This window comes from Patella vulgata, chromosome 5, assembly GCF_932274485.2.
Source record: "Patella vulgata chromosome 5, xgPatVulg1.2, whole genome shotgun sequence".
Taxonomy (NCBI): domain Eukaryota; kingdom Metazoa; phylum Mollusca; class Gastropoda; family Patellidae; genus Patella; species Patella vulgata.
The window spans coordinates 70,995,333-71,008,302 of record NC_065883.2 but is presented as its reverse complement, the minus strand read 5'-3'; the positions used below and the strand labels follow the sequence as shown (position 1 = coordinate 71,008,302).

The 12,970-nt window shown below is 38.5% G+C and overlaps 1 protein-coding gene across 1 annotated transcript; it reads left to right on the top strand.

Annotated features, from left to right (window-relative positions):
- Nucleotides 1-3,220: 3,220 nt before the first annotated feature.
- LOC130012916 (uncharacterized) lies at nucleotides 3,221-12,948 on the top strand. The gene is made up of 10 exons (XM_056101055.1): nucleotides 3,221-3,419; nucleotides 4,171-4,235; nucleotides 4,463-4,536; nucleotides 5,381-5,483; nucleotides 6,783-6,951; nucleotides 7,874-8,055; nucleotides 9,532-10,234; nucleotides 10,643-10,758; nucleotides 11,184-11,350; nucleotides 12,774-12,948. The coding sequence occupies exons 2-10, from the start codon at nucleotides 4,191-4,193 to the stop codon at nucleotides 12,946-12,948; spliced, it is 1,734 nt and encodes a 577-aa protein (XP_055957030.1). The 5' UTR covers nucleotides 3,221-3,419; nucleotides 4,171-4,190.
- Nucleotides 12,949-12,970: the final 22 nt, after the last annotated feature.

The window sequence follows — 12,970 nt, the reverse complement described above, 5'->3', positions numbered from 1 at the left end:
ATAGTAATACCCCTTTAAAGAATCGCCGACACGTGGGTTTGTAATTAAGCTAAGTTATTTGTAAAGTAATGCTTAAACTATTGTTTCTATTAGTATTAGTTCAATAGATGACGAAAAACAGTTTAAAGATACATTATGTAAGATTTAGATAAAGGGCTAGCCATTCTTGCTATAATAGTTCGATAATAGATCATGTAAAATGAATAATTGAAAATTTCATTCAAATTACTCTATTGCGAGCGAAGATATTAGCCTTTGAAGGTTTGACAAGATCATGTAAAATGAATAATTTTACAATGTCGTTGAAATTACTCTATTGCGAGCGAAGATATTAGCCTTTTGAGGTTTGACAAGACGTGTGAATCAAAATATGTCTGAACCATTTTAATCTATTTAATATCGGAGCAATCCGATGTCATCGAGGGTTGATTATGGCCTGGACCATTTAATCAATGTCTAATTAATAATTTAGGAAACATTTCAGGCCTAAAGAAAGAGCTGTAATAGGCAGATTTAGCTCTTGCATAATGTATGTTTAATATTGAACAGTCGCCTTTTGTTGATTTCGTGTAAAGAATTTCGTTCCCAAACCGGCGTAATTGAATTCAATACTTCAAAGCCGACACTAAGCACGTTAACAATGTGTTTTGTTGTGTGGCCTTCATAAAACAAATCATTTCCTTCCCGGTCCCTTCATTGACAAAACCATCCAGGTCAACCGATATTCCTCTTAATTTTCAGTATTTGCTCACCTATATGGGCCTAATTTGGCGCAAAAAAAAGTTTCTCTTAATGTTTAGCCGTTTTGAAGAGGAGTAAAGACATTTTTACCCGATTTATACAGGTAAAGAGTGAGTGACATGAGTGGTCACATACTAATAGTATAGGGAGACCGTCTTTCAGAATCCCACCGTTAAAGGGTTGCCATTTAGATAGAGAGAGAGATGATGTTGACAGATCCTGAAAAGTGCTTTCTCCAGGTATTGTAGGAGGTTCATTGGCTCACTAGCAGATTTGGATTTTAATGGAAAAATTACTTCAATTGATATTTATTATGTATTTTGATTCATACATTCAACAAGTATAATTGTATTTTAATATATAAATTTAATTTGCACATGGGGTGTATTTAGGAGTTGGGGTTAGGAATCAAGGAGTTGCTGATAGAATATACGTGAATCACGCTATAGGAGACGAACTGTCAGTTTATCTTGCCTCGAACCATAGGAACACCAAACTACACCCTTTAAGTCATAAATGTAATGAAATGAAATGGTGTAAAAGGTTCTACTTTTCTGTACAGACTGGGCTAATGAAGATGAGCATACATCATGGCCTAAACTTAATTTCAATTCCGACTGTCAAAGGGGTCTCTTGTGTGTACGGGAGGTAGGCTTTTCTTCCCATTCGATTGCCAAAACATGTCCTCTGTCCTGCACCAATGACAATTGGAAACGGCGCGGGGAAATCCCGAGAACCTTTCTCGACCAATACCTCGGAGCGAACCCAAGACCTCCTTGTTAGGAGCTAGCCCCTCACGTACAGAGTCTCAACGACACCCTCTTTAATCATATACTAGGACTGAGAGATGCCTATTTATGACCAATAATAGCCTTGTGAACGCTATAGAGAATTTAGTTGAAAGGACAGAGGTCATTAGAAGATAAATCTGTCGTTTCTGAGTTAATGTCCTCTTTTCTAAAAAAAGACAAAAATATGTGAACGCGATGGAAACATTATTTTTTTAATAGATTTGTTAAATGATTGGGGCCATCAATGCTTCCCACCAGTTTCAAATGATTCATTAACAATTATAGCCGCTATCGCGTTGCCAAGGTTTTCGGCAAAAAGGAGATAGGGAGAGAAATGGGGTTTAACGTCCACTCGACACAATCTAGGTCATTTCGGGACTAACATATGGTTCAGTATTATTTCAATAATTCGCTTGCCGGTAGGGGTCTTTAGCAGTGGGAGGAAACCGTGTGAAAAGCGGCACTGTGGCACTATCCTGTCCGCAGTCCCTAGAAACCGACCAAGGACACTCTCTTTCGTCTCGATAGGACTTTACGCTGAGATCAGTGAACTCTGGAACACAATGTTTTTATAACTGTGTCTATATATGATATACAGGAAATCATGACATCTATGATAGTACATTATGAGTTAAATATAAGTTCCCTATCCCTTAGCGCGTCGGCCTCTGAGCCGAGCAGTTGGGAGCGCCGGAGGATGTCTTCCTAGGAACACCTAGTGATGTCTAAAACGTAAACCTCGCACGTTCCATGTAAAGAGGATACGTGCATGAGTCATATACTGACCCCCGGGAAATTGGCCAGGCACTCCCTTTGTCTGATTGCGCAGTTGCATAGAAACTACCCTGGATTAGAATTCAAACACAATGCTCTTATATGGGCACCAAGGGGGAGGACCTGATGGCGGGTGTCCACTTTTCTAGAGTACTGAAATAACCTCTACAGTGTATATAGTATTACAACCGGAGGGCCCGAAGAAAACCCACGAGGTTGGACAGGCGACCCTACTCCTTGTCACGTACAACCGAGAAATCGAAACCACGCCAGTTGACTCAATGACAGACCTTATGATACAGCGTGCACTAGCTAACCTTTCTGCCATCCAACCCTCCTTCGGCAAAGAAAATCGCGGAACACTGATTATCGATAGTGATTGTCCTCTCCTGACCCCAATGCTGCCCCATAATTTAAAAAATGACCCGTCAAACTCCGTAGCCGCGTTCATAAGCCAATTGTTGGCAGGGTGGCGACTGTATAAGCCCAATCTGCTTGTGGGCGTATAAAAATCACATGAGTTCATAATGGTGGCGTTCAACAAATTTAAGTATATTGTATAACTTGATACACCATCTATACTATTTTTTATTTACATCAATGCTCGCCCGACTTGAAAAGTCACGCGTTGACAAAGTGAAAATAGGTTTTCCAAGAATATAGGTTTTGAATAGTATAGTTGTGTGCTGCCAATCAATAACGATGCTATTCATGACTACAATATTACATTTGCTTTGATTCCAAGAAACTTAATGTTACGTGCTGTCATGGTTAAAAAAAATAGTTATTTGATGGATGCAATCTTTGACTATATCGCTGTCCCACCAATAAATAACGGAGACCATCGATGGAGGGGTGGCTGTCATTCTCTTCAATACGAATTTGCCATTATCCACGTGCATAATCATCGACGACGTCATTCAAATCCAAACCATTACCCATATAATGGGCTGAATGCGTATCGAAACTGAAAGTGTCCCAATTCGATTTCACAGAAATGTTTTTTTCTGTTTGGAATATTGTTTATGACAACGAGAAAACAAAGCTAAGCAACATAATATGACGATTGTGTTTAGTAAGCAGTTTGTTTGCAACTGTTAATGCGGGTCTCAGGTAGTATTTTATTTACTTTCTATTATGAATATTGCTGCAAGAATACCGACATGGTTTCCCCTTGTCAGTGTTGTAGGACGGAGGGCCTGACAAGGACAGCTGTCTACTCGTTCGGATGGGACGAAAATCCGAGGTCCCGTGTATACATTGGCGTGCACTTAAATGATCCTTTGGCAGTTGGAATTCGCTATAAGAGTAGACCATAGTGCTGCTGCCTGGGCAAAATTTCCGTCATAACACAGTGTATGGCGAATGCCCGTCTTTATTAGCCCATATAGGAGCAGAACAGTATGACGTTTCACCGAAACACGTCAGTACTGAATCGCAGTTCTGGTTGTAGTTTTCGTCATTGTCTTCGTGTTTCCACAGGTCTGTCTGTATGTCAAAGAAGATTTTAAGTTAAATTTCCAGCAATGAACTTCGCAGCAATAGCAGTAATCAGGGGCGCACAAACTCATTTTCGCAGGCGTGGGGGGAGGGGGTGACATAAAAAATCAATTAAACAATTAAGCTAGAAATTGTGGCTGCATGCCTAGAAGTATAATTGTAACATAGATGGGAATTAATGAATGAAATATTGTTTAAGGCACGTCAACTCCAGCCGGGTTATATTGCGCCAAACATATGGTGATGTTACTCGAGACAGCTATAAACAAATAATATTATTTAAGCTCTTTAGGTAAACAACATTTAGATATCATTAATCGATATTGTTTATTGACAAAATAATCACTAAATAGTTTACTTTTAGGCAAGTAAATAATGTAGTATATGAAGATGTACAGACTAGAACGATTTTGGCCAAAATCATATCAGGTAATTTTTCTTTTTTAATTCTTTTTTTAATAAATAAAATAGCTTTTGTGGTCAATGTGTCATTTGGGAAATGTATGTGTGGTTTGGATGGGTGGGTAGGAACTAATAACCAATTTGCTATAGTGTGGCATGTCTCCAATTAACTCTACACGAATAGAAAGCAAACTTTCAATCAAATACCTATTCTCAAAGTTGTAGTTCATGTTCTAATTGTTATGTATTATCAGGAACAGCAAGAGGAAGAATCTGACGGCAGATGGATCCAGGCAAACATAAAGTTAACCTGTCCCAAACATGAACCGTAAGTGGTATTATGTGGTATGCAAGAGTATACAGCAATTGATGTAAACTATTTATCCCCGGACTGGTTTTGCTCATTAGATACCGGGTTTCTCTTACCAATCGACCCTATAGATTCCAGGGTGCACCGGGGCAAGAGTAGATGAATTCGGTAACTGTGATACAGCTGATACCATTAGATCCAAAGATCTGCCGATGGCAGGGCGAACTCTATCAATATTCAGCGCTCCCGAGCTTCCGTTCTGGATTTTCTCTCCTTTTGTCGAAATATTGTTAACGCTGTGGAGTCTACAGCTTTGGTTTTGTTCATTTCCTTCAAATTTGGTGTGAAACATTTGGGTCTTGGTAAGAAGAGCTCTCTTGATATTCAACGTTCGGCGATCTTGCGTACCGACCCCCCCCCCCCTCCCGCTTCTCCGAAAACGTGGCTAACGTAAATAGAGTATACAGTCTGGTGCGAAACAATGAGGACTGGAGACGAAGAACCCTTAATGACTTTTCTTGTTATAGGTACTCCCTTTGCCGATAATCTTGTTAACGTAACATGCTACAGATTGGAACCGATTTTCTTTTTCAAATTTGGCGTGAAGTATAATGACTGTGATATTTGGAACCAAGAGTGAAAAACTGTTGATGTTTAGTGTTCTAGGACTTCCTGGTCCAAATATCGCGTGGCACGGCAGAAATAGGATTTCATGACGGTACAAAGGATTCCTATAAAATTTGACATCCAAATTTAATTTTCAGAATAACTGCTGTCCATGGCTATGTTTTAGGAGACAAAGCGGCTTTGTTGGTGCATTTCCATTTTGCGTGGCTATGTTTATTATTATTATTTTTTATAGAGAGGAAAAAGCATGTAGATGTAAACTTCCAGAAAAAGTCCACCCGAGGCAGTACCCGTGTGACGTGTTTGGTGTGGAGAAGACGGGCAATCATAAAACAAAGGTAACACACGCATTTGAATTGCGAGTACGGGTTTGAAAGCTCTTTTTGTAAAGAGTCCGAGCAGCTAGTGCCAGTTCTGACACAACTAAGCTTTGAATCAAGTATTTGTATATTGTTTACAGTAAAACCCCTTCAACGCGCCAATCCAGGTATTCACTCTCAAATTCAACTGATTCTAGAAAATAATTATAAGTAACCTTACTTTAGAATAGAATGAACTAACATCTTAATGGATACTTCAACAAGCGCTTACTTTAAAGTAGCTTCTATTATTAGGTACATTTGGACGACAGCAGGCAGATGATCGCTGATGTTAACATCAAAGGGTTGCTGGCAATTTTGATTTATTGTAGGCATATGAAACTATTTGAGTTGATAGTTGTTTTCTAGTCATTACAACATTGTAACTGTGTACCAACCAAGCCTATATGATGCATGCTGCAGTCTACGGTTTAGATAGGCATCAATCGGATTTTCTTTTCAACAGGAGAGACAGACAGCCAATATAAATGTCTGAAAGGTTCATAATGGGAGCTACGGTGGCTAAGTGAGTAGAACGGGGTGGGATGTCTGACAAGGACAGTGCTTAGTTTTTGGGATGGGACAGAAAGCCGAGATCCTGTGTATACGTAGGTGTTTACGTAAAAGAAATAAAATGAAATGGGGTTTAATGTCCGACTGGGCTACTGAAGACGAGCATACGCCATACAGGTGTGTAATGAGGGAATTTTTGCCCGGGCAGCGGCACCATGACCTACTCTTATATCGAATTACAACGGGTACAAATTAATTTCAATAATCGGCTTGTGTGGAGGAGTATTTAGCTGTGGTGGAGGGGACCCGGTGAAAACCCACAGGGTTAGACAGACAATCCATCTCCTGCCACGTACAAGTGTGGGATGTAAAACACGCCACTTGACTCAGCATCGCGTTAGACCATTCGGCCACCCAATCATACATTACAAAAAAAACCCTATATGGATTTGTTTACTAGTAATTAATGCACAAACAAGACATGCGAATTGCTGTACGACGGACATGAAATTTATAACAATATGATTCCGTACTATATACTTACAAATCAATAGGATTCTTCCGTTCAACAGGATAGAAAATCAATATTAGGTTATAATTGAAGCCTCCAGTGTGCTAACAAGATTTCGTAACAAAGGGGAATAAATCCAGAGAGTATTATTGAAAAATCGATAAGGTTACTCCATTCACTAGGAGAGACGATCAATTATCAAGATACACCTATATGCTAACGACTGTAACAAGCATACCATTTTAATATTTCAGTATGTCCGTATCGATAGAGAACAAATGGACAAAACAGTCGACCTTCTATTGGATATATGGAAGCTACCTAAACCTAGATTTATTATTGCCTTTGTTGGTGGAAATAATTCAAAGACGGAAGTACCTAAAGGATTTTGCATGGGACTTACTGACTTGGTAGAAAAGCTAGGTAGGATTTACTTTGTATTAGCTTCACAAATGTAATACATATAGTATTTCTGAAGTAAGAGAGAGAGAGAGAGAGAGAGAGAGAAATGGGGTTTAACGTCCACTCGACACAGACTTTGCCATGAAGTGTGGTCGGCGAACTGAATACAACGGTGTTGAAGAAAAACCGAGATCCCGTCTAGGCTACACTTTTGCGAGTACGTAAAAAAGATCGCTTGGCACTTTAAATTCTATATAAGAGTATGCCGTAGCACCGCTGTCCAGGCAAAATTCCCCTCATGGCACAGTGTATGACGTATGCCCGTCTTCATTAGCCAAGTCGGAGCAGAACAGTAGGACGTTAACCCCCCATTTCATTTCATTTCCCTGTCGCTTGTACATTCGGCCTACCTTTTGATACTGCACACCTTTCAAACGCGTTGTTTTTAATGAAACTTGTGGCTGTGCAAGGTAAAATCTCCAAAAGACGCCCTTTTAAGGAATATTTATGTTAAGCAACAAGTTTTCCTAATCATTAAAAGACCGCCGCAGCTGGTTACTCTGAGACAGGAAGATATTTCAAATGTATAAATACGGATGAAAAAGACTCTTTACTCAAATTAAGTACGTCAACTTGCACAACAATGTTAAACGAAAAACATTCGAATTGCATAACATTTAATCGTAAATTTCCCTTACGATTGAATGACCCCCCCCCCCGCCTCCCTGAAAAGAATGATCAGGGCCGCCCATCTGCCCACGCCAGTGTTTTATGAAGGCATTTTTTAGTACAAATTAAACACAGTCTTTACTTGAAAATGGTACATATTTCAACAATGTGCGATGCATGTTAATGAAGTGAAAGAACTAACTTACATTAGGAAAGTTAATAAATTATCTGATAGATTGCTGCTGTACTAATATGTATGTATTTGTATGTTTAGATATGTGGGTGGTAACAGATGGAACTACGTCTGGCAAGGGTGCTTTGAATCATATAGTTAAAGCTTTGAAAGGAACCATGTTAACAGGGGACCCTTTCTCAAAGTCATCTCGACTTATTGGTGTAATCCCCTGGAGCCAATTTGTGACTAAACACAAGGAAAAACTACTTTTTTCCGAGGAGGTAAGTACACTCACATATACTTGTACAGAGCTATCTATCACCCCTTGTGCAAATGTTTAGTGGAAGAATAAACCAGGATCAAACACAGTTGATCTTTGGTCGAAATACTTCTGTTGATCTCTAGTATGGGATGGTTGTTTGCAGTGGCTTGGGTTGGCAAAATTTAAATTCTACGGGAGAGAAGGTGCGGTGTCTGCGGTCATAAACATATTCTTGGTGGATTACCCATGGCCCCTTAGGACGTTAGATTACAGAATTATTTTCAAACAACCACATACTTCATTCTGTTGCTATTTTTAACCATGCCGTTCCTTCAATTATATGAAACGAATTACATCAACTTTACGTTCCACTATGACACAGAAGATACTAAACAATTTGAGCATTCAGAGCAGGGACAAACTATGGGCAGGAGACCAGCGAGTCTGGTTCCACTAGGGACCCCACTTAAGGGATTCTACATCCTGTGTACCAAACCCCAAAAGACAGCAAATCATCAAACAAATAATATCAAGAATACATTCAAGGCTACAAAGGGCCTCTACGCGAGAATACTAACTTATTGAGGGCCCCGAGCCAACTGTCCTCGCAGACTTCTTTTCAAATCCATCCATGATTCAATGATTTAAGACTGTACTTTTATACTGTCGTATTTAATGGCAAAAACCATCAACACATATTGTGTTATATTGCTCCAACGATCACCAGTTGGTGGCTGGTTCGGAATGGTTAACGTGTGTCATTGAGTCAAGTGGCGTGGTTTGGTTCCCATCTTGTACGTGACAAGGAGGAATCTAGGAAAAAAAGTCACAGGTAAAAAAGTCACAGTAAAAAAAACACAGGTAAAAAAGTCACAACTGATATATATTGTATTGTAGAGTTTGTAAAATACAGACACAACTACGAAATCTTTGCGGTGCTAAATCCATCCCAGAATTCTTACATGGAGTTGGAAGGAACATTAGTATTAACAAAGAGTATTGATGTGCTAGAATGTTGAATGAGCTAGAATGTGCTAAAATGTCTGATGTATTGATATGTCAAATATGCTATAATGTATTAAAATGTCAGATGTGCTGATATGCCGTATGTGCTAATACATCAAATGTGCTATGATATCAAAATGTGCTGATTTCTAAAGACTAAAACAGTCTAGTTACATCTGTGTAATGAAAGGTTAAATATGTATGTTATTGTTTATATTGTTATTGAATTTGAGATGTAATAAAAAACTGTGACTTTTTTTCCTGTGTTTTTTTTTACCTAGGCAAATTTGTGACTTTTTTACTGTGACTTTTTTTCCGCGCACCCCATCTCTGTCTCTCGCGCTCCCAGCATTCGCACTTGCAACAATCAATATTAATCAGGTATAAATAGTATGTACACCTGAAAAGATGAAATTAAGGTTTGTTTCAGGTATGTAATAATATATATAAACTGTATGTAATTAAGCTCATTTTCATTCTATATTGATAGCCGAAAGACGGTATTCCATTCCTTGATCGAACCCATACTCACTTTTTATTCCTGGACGACGAAAGTACAAAAAAAGGCGATGAAAGTACAAAAGATCCAAAATCAAAGAAGACAGATGAACAAACACCTGACAAGACAAACGAAAATAATGAATCAACATCCAACAAGTCAAATGAAAAAGAAGAAGCAAAATCTAACAAGATAAAGGGAATAAATGATTCAAAATCTAACGAGACAAACGAAATAAACAAAACAAAACCTAACAATAATAAGGAAATAAATGAACCAAAAGTTGATGAAAAGGAGTGCGGCAATGATGAAAATAGTGACGGTTATGAAGAAAATAGTGACGGCTATGATGAAAACAGTGACGTCTATGATTATGAGTCTGATACGGACTATGGTGAAACTGATTCGGAAGATTATGCCAAAGGGGAAACTGATGTTGAATGTGGTACTGAACGTGAGAATGATGTAGATGTTGCAAATGACGATGTTACAGAAGATACAAATGACGACGAAAATATCACAGAAGAAACAGATTTTAATGATGAAAATATCAAAGAAGTAAATGGTAAAGAAGAAGCAAGTCGAGTAAATGCTGGGGATAATGATGTCGATACTAATGGTACAAAAGTTATGACAGATGCTGAAATTGTAAAACAGAGAACAGAATTTCTTTTCAAATTGAAGAAAGGCCTGGGTATATTTTTTTCAATTCTTGTATTGCCACGTAAAGGGATACCACCCTGGCACCATCTGAGCTCTTCTGATTGGACAACTCTCTCTCTCTCTCACTCTCTGTAGCTTATGTATGAAAATTTATATATGTTGTTTACCTTATTGGTCCGACAAAGCCTATATATTGAATTTTAACAATTTCCATTAATTATTTCTGTCACTCCATCGAACCTTGTGAATGCTTTACGACGAAATAAGTTATTGGATCTGTATGAAAATGTATATGTACTTATTAAATTAATTAAACGAAAAAGCACATTAAATTTCAGCAATATTATAGCGTTAAAGTATTTAACCTTGTGGACTGCTCGGGCGCCTTAAGTACTGCGGGCATGTTTCGTTAACTGGCAACTTATTCTTTTTTCTTCAGATAACCGTTTGTCTAAGAGAATTCCATTATTGTTGTTCGTTCTACAATTGGAGCCTGGTGTTATTGGTGCAATATTAAAAGCCATCGACAAAAAGTCGCCAATAATATTAATAAAGGTTGGTGTCGTTTTATGCTATAATACTCCAATATTTTAAAGAACATCTCTCTGTCGTCGCGTTTAAATCCAATAATTTTTTTCACAAAATATTTATTTGTCCCCCGCCGTTCGTCACACTATTTGGGACACAATGGCTCTTCTTCTAATTGAGTTAAAGTTAATGTTTAATGCTTAGGCTTAGTAGAGATAAAATATTTGATTGGTTGATGCTTTGGGAAATGATGACGTTTGTTAAGTGAGAGTGATGAAACTTGGTATATAGTTTCATTATATCAATACCTTGATTAATTTCGATAATGGCCGAGACTTAGGAGCTCGATAACTTTGATTCTAATTAAGTTTCATTACACCAATACCTCTAGAATATTCAAATGTAGGTGTGTATTAGGTACTTTGAATTGTAAGATCTCCGTTTTATTGCAGGGGGTTCATGACAAAGGGATTAGACCGGACACTGCGGCTCCAAACAAAAAGAATAGACCGAAAACTGCGGCTCAGAATAGGGAGAATGGGTCGACAAATGTGACCCAAGACAAAGAAGACATATGTGGTATACTGGCAGCTGCTTTAGGGGAAAAAGACAAAGATAAGTAAGCGCTTTGTCAATGCTCTCTATACACTTTCAATATTATGAATAAAATGTACGAATCTTACAAAATTAACGTATGATAACCCTTGGCATGTGGTGTGTGTAAGAGAAATGTGGTTTAACGTCCACTCGACACAAACCAGGAGGGACTAACATATGGTTCAGTTTTATTTCAATAATTCTTTTGCACGCAGGTATTCTTTAGCAGTGGAAGGAAACCGGAGGACTGGGAGAAAAGCCACGAGGTTGGACATGCGATCCATGTCACGTACAAACGGGGAATCGAATCCACGCCAGTTGACTCAATGACTGACCTGATGATACAATGTGCACCATTCGGCCATCCAAACCCCTCCCCTCCTTGTCATGTGGTAGTCGAGCGGACAGGTAAATGGAGCCTATTCACCAAGCCAGGTCTTCACTTGTCACTGGTACCTCCCTTTTCTGTCGTATACGCAATGGAGTTGGAAATCAGAAAAGAATTGACGGAAATGCAGATATACGGGTAAAATTATCATTGCTCGTAACTGTAGTAATAAACGTATGTTAGTTTCATACGGGTTATCAGATGACATTATTAACAAACGCTTGCCACGCAAGATACGCCCACATTTTGCAAGAGATGGACAGAAAACAAGCTAACAAAGGCGATTTTTAGTACAATCAAGGGACATAATCCAGTCAGTAATGGTCCGTTATGAATATCAAAATGAATCGAATCTCTATAAACCTATATTTTAAGCATTATCATTATCCGATACAAATTCTGACCTCTAGAGGGTCCAAAACCTTGGTATTACATACTTTCACACTATTTACGTGGAAGGAGCGGCCACTCGACACAAACTAGGTCATTTCGGGACCACAAGCGCGATTTTTCGTATAATCGGGGGGGGGGGGCATAATACAATATGCGCGTATATCGAAAGGAACCGAGACCTTTGGGTTATAAACATACTTTTGAAGTGTTATCTAAATTGGATAAAAATTGTGACCTCTAGAGTGTCCACAAACTAAAAAACGTGATTTTTAGTACAATCAGGGGCCATATCCATGAAGTTTCGATCCGATACATGCCAATATCGAAATGACCGAGATCTTTAGGAGATAAGGCTAAATTGCAAGTGGGGTGAGAATTGTGATCTGAAGAGTGCCCACAAAAAATTGTGGACTGACAGGGGCGACGACAATATACGTCCACATGAAAATGTGTTCGTATAAAAATGACTCAATATCTGGCAAGAGACAATAAAGAATAAAGCAGAATATCTATCCTCACGTGTAACTATGATGTTGCATATAGCTGCTTGATACACGTTATATATACCCCAATATGTCGTTGGTCTTTTGACAATATCCTCAAATGTATTTCTAAGCTACAGTATCATCACGATTAATTACCAAATTCCATTTGTCTTGATTAGAGGAAAGCAAAAGATTCTGGAGCTCAAGTTAGATTGGTTGGAACCTCATATTGAAATGTTATTTAAGAATATGGACTTGATTACATGTTTGGATGTGCATCAAAAGGACATTGGAAGTGTTGTAAAGGATTCAATATTAAAAGGCGAGTGCCCCACTCTTTTGCTTTTGTACTGATAGTTCGGTGAATAACGCGCTG